At 43.4% G+C, this 7644-nt stretch overlaps 1 protein-coding gene across 1 annotated transcript; it reads right to left on the bottom strand.

The window, feature by feature from the left end:
• Window positions 1-613: 613 nt before the first annotated feature.
• Window positions 614-5940, bottom strand: LOC112078908 (kinesin heavy chain-like; the record flags this gene model as incomplete). The annotated part of the gene is made up of 3 exons (XM_024145015.1): window positions 5629-5940; window positions 1124-1330; window positions 614-760 (listed from the first exon to the last, which is right to left on the bottom strand). Coding segments are annotated over exons 1-3 (666 nt in total), but the record flags the coding sequence as incomplete, so codon positions are not given.
• Between the last annotated feature and the right edge of the window lie 1704 nt (window positions 5941-7644).

Raw genomic sequence — 7644 nt, 5'->3', positions numbered from 1 at the left:
GTTTCCATGCAGCAATAAAGCCCTTAATAGAAATTGAATTGAGAGAGAGAGAGAGAGAGAGAGAGAGAGAGAGAGAAGAGAGAAGAGAGAGAGAGAGAGAGGAGGAGAGAGAGAAGAGAGGAGAGAGATTGTTTTATTTCACTTTCTGTGGTATTATCACCTCACTGTTGCTTTGGCAATGTTAACACATGTTATCCCATGCCACAAGTAAAGCCCCCCTTTGGAAATTGAATTGAATTGATTGAGAGAGAGAAGATGGATGCTCTCTCTCTCTTTCTCTCGCAGCTCTCTCTTTTTTTTCTCTTGTCCCCCACTCCTGTCTCTCATAATTCAAAAAGGTCATTAATTGGCATGAGAGTGTAGCCATTATACACTCTGCTCAGAAAAATAAAGGAAGCACTTAAGACAACAACAATGAACTCGCAAGTCAACATCACACTTCTGTGAAATCGAAACGTGTCCACATTAGGAACCAATACTGATTGAACAATAAACATATGTTAACATTGCCAAAGCAAGTGAAATAGATAATAAGCAAAAGTGAAATAAATAATCAAAAACTAATAGTAAACATTATACTCACAGAAGTTCCAAAAGTATAACTGGTACTGACCAGTTTGATGTCCTTGTTGCCCACGATGGCGCTGAACTCAGAAAGGTCCCTCATCAGGCCGTTGAGAACCTCAGCGATGCGTTTCCTCTGATGACCGCTCACTTCCTGTAGACGACACAACTCCGCCTCAATACGCATCAGGTGGGCCTGGGGGGAAAGAAGAAGAAGAAGAAGAAGAAGAAGAAGAAGAAGAAGAAGAAGAAGAAGAAGAAGAAGAAGAAGACATTATTAGTATTTTTCATTTCTCCCAAACCCCCACATACAGACACCCATCAAAGGAGTAAAGAAGGGGAGGGAGGGAGCAGAGAGGGAGCAGAGAGGGAGCAGAGAGGGAGCAGAGAGGGAGCACAGAGGGAGCAGAGACAGCTACCATAGAATCACCAATAGATGGATGGATGGATGGATATTGATGGATGGATGAACGGATGAACGGATGGATGAACAGATGGATGGATGGATTTTAATTTTAATTATTTTCACAGGGAATAAAGGTATAGAGGTATAGTCTACCATTTTCTTGGCCAGTTCCTCAGCCAGTAGTTTGTTCTGCAGACTCTTGTCCTCTACCTCCTGGCTCTTCTGATCGTAGTTAACAGCCAGCTCCTCCAAGGCCTGCAGAACCTCCCTGACCTCCGCCTTGGCAACCTCACTCTCCATCTGCAGCCTGCCAAGGTCCCCAGACACCTTCTCACTGTCCCCACGGGACGAGGCAAGGAGCTGGGAGAGAAACAGAGAAACAGAGAAACAGAGAAACAGACAGCACCGTCAGACAAAACCCAGCTCCCCAGACACCTTCTCACTGTCCCCACGGGATGAGGCAAGGAGCTGTGTAAGGTTCTGTTCGGCTTTTCATGTGTTCTTTTTCTTTGTGTTCTGGAACGTAGCCCTGTTTCTTTGTGTTCTGGAACGTAGCCCTGTTTCTTTGTGTTCTGGAACGTAGCCCTGTTTCTTTGTGTCTGGAACCGTTAGACTCCTGTCTTTCATTGAGTGTTCATGTTGATGTTCACGCGTTGTGTTGGTGTTTCTCACATGGTCTCATCAGCTCGCCCGATTTTAGTCCGATCTTTCTGTTTGCTATGGTGTGTAGGGTATTGTTTTTTTTTTGACTGCGCTACTTGGTTTTGACCATTCGCCGTGCCGGGACCGACGGTGTGCTGCCTTTCTGCGAGGCTTAATTAAACAGCTTTGCCTGCAAACTGGCGTTGTGCAATCTGACCCTTTGTTCTATTCAGTACATACCTGGGATGAGTGTTGTTGATGGTTCGTGACTATTGATTGTTAATGGTGTTGTTGGGTTATTTTTTATAAAATAATGTACATACACGTTCAACGTTATTAAGCTAATGTGAAATAAAGTAGTTATCGACAATTTGAATTGAAGTAGTAATCTGGGAGCGCCATCAAAGTGATTTGTAACGAGTTACTATGTCCGAATTAACTCTTGAGAAGGATTAAAGTAGTGGAGAAATATATCTTTGCAAGCAGTCACGGACGTCAATTCGCATTTATTCTTGATTTGAGCCGTGTTTCAGGTGCTGCATTATGAAATGGTTAGGTCAAAATATTGGATATCTGCTCGAACCCGCCGCCATGAAATTATGCATTGGCATGCTGTGATACAAATTGGCGTTATGTAATTGGTATTTATTATCTGGAGAACGCTACTTAATGTCACAGTACAGGAATTATAAACACACAACAGGACTAGTTACAGAGGCAGTCAGAGTGCGTCGATTTCTGCCTGTAATGGATTAGCTAAGCTAATGAATAAGTCCAGTAGTGGGACTAAATCGATTATGACGGCTTGGTTACTTGCACATGCGGGACCTCAAATAGAGGAGAGTATGCAAGGGAGATGTACAAAGGGAATTCCCAACTCATTCGGTACAGCTGATTAACTATGCTCAGTTGTGGTTTTGGAAATGCATAATATTTGGTCACATGAAGCGGCGTACTCATGTTGAGGAGAGATTGTCAATGTACGATTAGTTTAAGCGTGGTGTGATCGTCTGTTGCTGTCGTCTGTTTGAATCACCGGCTCCGTATGCTACGGGGATTAATTCGAACAGAAAGTCCTGTTTTGTAAATCTCTGGTTGTCCACCAGAGGTCACTTTGTCCTTTGTAGCTGTACCTTCTCTGTCTCGGAGTGTCTGTAAAACCGGTTCTTCCAGAGGAAGTGTTCGTTAAAATGGATCTTTCAGAGTACCACCCGGTGGTTCTCTGTAGAGTTTACTAGACTAGAGTACTTAAACAGCTGAATGTTCCTGTTTAGTCTTCTTCTTCTTCTTCTTCTTCTTCTTCTTCGAGAGAGAGTTTCAGAGTTTCTAACCATTTCGTACCTTTCAGATCTAACGCTGTCGGTCACGCTGGTCTAATGTAGAGCTAGAACCAATTTACACGCCCGTAGAAACCCGACAATGTACTGGTCTCTAGAGATTTAAATTCCTACCATTTCAACGTGCAGCCACGCTCCATGTTTTTTCTGGTCTGGTAGAGTCTAATCATTCATGACGTCCGGTTCAACACCGTCCACCTGCTTGGTCTAATATGTTAATTCTTCACGAGGAGTTTTATGTACGACTACATAAAATCTGTGCTCACGTGGGCGTGGTCACTTACTGGGTATAACTTTTATATGATTTTTTATTTACTCATTTAGAAGGCTAACATCACATTTCATCTTCTCACAAATAGTTTCATATTTAATCCTATAAATTCCACAACATTTAGAAGTAAACCTGACAACTGGGAAATGTTTTCAGAGATACAGTTATGTTTTTCTACAGTCTTTAATGACATCACCAAATCATAATGAATTCCACAGGATTGTTCTTTAAATGGGGCGGCAGGGTAGCCTAGTGGTTAGAGCGTTGGGCTAGTAACCGAAAGGTTGCAAGTTTGAATCCCCGAGCTGACAAGGTACAAATCTGTCGTTCTACCCCTGAACAAGGCAGTTAACCCACTGTTCCTAGACCGTCATTGAAAATAAGAATTTGTTCTTACTGACTTGCCTAGTTAAATAAAGGTAAAAAAAAATACCCACGGACCATTCCAAATGTTTGGATTACAGAAATATTGTTTCCTTATCCAATCTTGGATGTCACAGTACTACAAAATCTCTCTCTGTTGTACCAAAGGGATTCTTAACTTCCAATTCTGCAGAGTGGAACAGAGAGCATTCCTGCAGGTATTTACAACCAACTTAGAGAGAGAGAGAGAGAGAGAGAGAGAGAGAGAGAGAGAGAGGTCTGTTGGTCTGTCACCAACAAGGAGGTCCTACAGCAGCACCTAGATCTTCTGCACATATTCTGCCAGACCTGGGCTCTGACAGTAAATCTCAGTAAGACCAAAATAATGGTGTTCCAAAAAAGGTCCAGTTGCCAGGACCACAAATACAAATTCCATCTAGACACCGTTGCCCTAGAGCACACAAAAAAACTATACACACCTTGGCCTAAACATCAGCGCCACAAGTAACTTCCACAAAGCTGTGAACGATCTCAGAGACAAGGCAAGAAGGACATTCTATGCCATCAAAAGGAACATAAAATTTGAAATACCAATTAGGATCTGGTTAAAAAATACTTGAATCAGTTATAGAACCCATTGCCCTTTATGGTTGTGAGGTCTGGGTTCCGCTCACCAACCAAGACTTCACAAAATGGGACAAACACAAAATTGAGACTCTGCATGCAGAATTCTGCTAAAAATATCGTCTGTGTACAACGTAGAACACCAAATAATGCACGCAGAGCAGAATTAGGCCGATACCCTCAAATGTTCAAATTCTAGAAAAGAGACGTTAAATTCTACAACCACCTCAAAGGAAGCGATTCCCAAACCTTCCATAACAAAGCCATCACCTTCAGAGAGATGAACTTGGAGAAGAGTCCCCTAAGCAAGCTGGTCCTGGGGCTCTGTTCACAAACACAAACAGACCCCACAGAGCCCCAGGACAGCAACACAATTAGACCCAACCAAATCATGAGAAAACAAAAAGATAATTACTTGACACATTGGAAAGAATTAACAAAAAATCAGAGCAAACTAGAATGCTATTTGGCCCTAAACAGAGAGTACACAGTGGCAGAATACCTGACCACTGTGACTGACCCAAACTTAAGAATTAAGAAAAAGCCGTCTTTGACTATGTACGACTCAGTGAGCATGCCCTTGCCTATTGAGAAAGGTCGCCGTATGGCAGACCTGGCTCTCAGAAAGACAGGCTATGGTGCACACTGCCCACAAAATGAGGTGGAAACTGAGCGCCTTCCTAACCTAATGCGTAAGCTATGACATAGTAGAGACAGTTACATATTTCCCTCAGATTACGCACAGACCACACAAGATTTACAATAAACCCGATTTGATAACTCCCATATCTACTGGGGTGAAATACCGACAGTGTAAGTCCATGCACAGTCGGCCTGATTTTGTGGAACTGGTTGGCCACAAGATAAAGGTCAACACTGAACAACAAACAGATTTGTAAAATACACCTATATTATGCTTATTTATTTTCCTTTGTACTTTAACATTTGTAACCCATGTTGTTAGATGACACTGGTAATATATGACATTACTATGACAATTGTAGAGGAGAGAGGAGAGAGAGAGAGAGAGAGAGAGAGAGGAGAGAGAGGAGAGAGAGAGAGAGAGAGAGAGAGAGCAGATGAATGAGAGGAGAGGAGAGAGAGAGAGAGGAGAGAGAGAGAGGCAGAAGAGAATAAACACTTCTCACTTGTCGCTTTTGCCTTCTGGAGATTGAGGGATTAGGAGAGAGAGATAGAGGAAGATCTGTTAGTAGAGATATCTGGCGGAAGAGTTAGAATGAGTGAATACGAGGACGATACTGTAGAGAGATAGAGGAAGATACTGCAGGAAATGAGAGGGGAAGATTAGAGAGATAGCGGGAAGATAGCTGGCAGACCGAGCTAGAGGAAGATACGCAGAGAGTATAGATGGGAAGGATTGTCGGATGTAGGTGCAGATTAATGCATATGTTCTTCTATGCCTCTTCCGGTCCATGCATCTGTCCTCCTAAGCTAGTCTCTCTAAGCAAGTGCTCCGGTTGGGTGCCGCCGGCCCCGGGCGGGGCGGCCTCGGCTGGTGCGCGGGGCGGGGAGGCTCGCGACCCAGGCCCTGGGGCCAGCCACGGGGACCGGGACTGCGCAGCCCCTGCCGGTGGGCCGACGGGCCTGGTGAGGCGCCGACCGCTGTGGCCCGCGTGTGGTGTGGAGGCTGTAGCACGGACTGTGTGCATCCGCGGGGCTGGGAGGCGCAGACCCGGGCTATTGTACAGCTGCTCTGTGCTGGAGCAAGCCATGGAATTAGTATTTGTTGATCTTGATGGTCATGAGGGTTGCTTTGTGGTTTGCCGTTTCTATTAGTCCTCCTTACACTCAAAATTGAAAGTGTAGGCTTATCATGCACTTCATGATGATATACGGGGCTAGGTTAATTAGCTTCCTACTGATATGGGGCTAGGTTACTAGATTCCCCCAACTGTATAGGCTAGGTTTCTACGCCGGACGATTCCTGATATAGGGGTAGGTTCTATAGCATCAACACTGATATGGGGGCTAGGTTCATAGAATTCACACCTGATATAGGGGTAGGTTACTAGCTTCATACTGTATAGGGCTAGGTTAATAGTTCACCACTGATATGGGGTGGTTCATAGGCATTTCACACTGCTATAGGGCTAGGGTGCTAATAGATTCAATACTGATATGGGCTAGTTACTAGCATTTCCAATGATAAAATAGGGTGGTTACATAGATTATACTGGATATGGGGTAGGGTTGTACATAGCTTCACAGCTGATTAGGGGTAGGTTCTGCATTCAACTGATTATTAGGGTAGTTATGCCATCGAGCATTCACATGATATGGGGTAGGTCTACATGCATTCCACATGATATAGGTAGGGTTAATAGTTCCATGACTTGGATATATAGGGCTGGTCTAGCATAGCTATGTCATACTGTAGTAGGGGTAGGTCTACATAGTTAGGTTAGCATGATTCACTCTGATTATATGGGTAGGGTTCTACATTAGCATTTTCATACTGATTAGGGGCTAGGTCTAATAGCATTATACTGATATAGGGTCGGGTCTAATAGCATTCTACTCGATAAGGGCTTCTAATAGTCGTTCTACTAGCATTCATAACTGATTAGGGTAGGTTTACATAAGGCATTCATACTGGATATAGCGTAGGTTAGCATATGGTTACATAGCATTCATCTGGATATAGCTAGTTACTAAAGCATTCATATGATATGGGGGGTAGGTTAATGGCATTCAAGGTGATGATAGGGCTGGTTTCATGATTCCATGTATAGAGGCTAGGTCTATAGAATTTGCCCATCTGATTATGGGGTTAGGTTAGCTAGCATTACACTGATATAGGGGTAGTTACATACATTGACACTGTTGGGGTAGGTTAAGATCGGATTCACACTGATATGGGCTAGGCTTACATAGTTCATACTGATATAGGGCTAGGTTCATAGAATTGACATGCTATGGGGGCTACGGTCTAGCATAGATTCAATGATATAGGCTAGGTCTACATAGGTTCCACAACTGATATGGGGTTTAGGTCTACATAGGCATTTACTGGATATAGGGGGTAGGTTAACATAGCATTCAAGATGGATTCTACGAGGCTGGTTGCCCATAGATTCACGCCACGGTTAGAGGCTAGGTCTAGTGCTGTCAACGAATGATATAGGGGCTACGGTTAATAGATTCATCTGGATATGGGGGCTAGGTTAATGATTTAACTGATATAAAACCTGAGAGAGAGGATAGTTCTTCAGATACGAAAAAAATTGTTTTAATAGGCTCTGTTAAATAACTTCAGGCACGTCATGATCCGTGGCATCTATAAATAAATGGGAATGTCAAGCTCACGTTTTGGCTTCTCTCGTTTCGATTTTTTATTTAAGCTCTTGTGTATTTAAGATTTGGTTTGGTTTTATAACTGAAGCGTGAATGGGGGGGGGCTTGTTAGTTTTTTGTTA

The sequence above is a fragment of the Salvelinus sp. IW2-2015 genome, unplaced genomic scaffold (assembly GCF_002910315.2).
Source record: "Salvelinus sp. IW2-2015 unplaced genomic scaffold, ASM291031v2 Un_scaffold6478, whole genome shotgun sequence".
Taxonomy (NCBI): domain Eukaryota; kingdom Metazoa; phylum Chordata; class Actinopteri; order Salmoniformes; family Salmonidae; genus Salvelinus; species Salvelinus sp. IW2-2015.
Note: the sequence above shows the minus strand (reverse complement) of the source record. Positions and strands in the feature narration are given on the sequence as shown.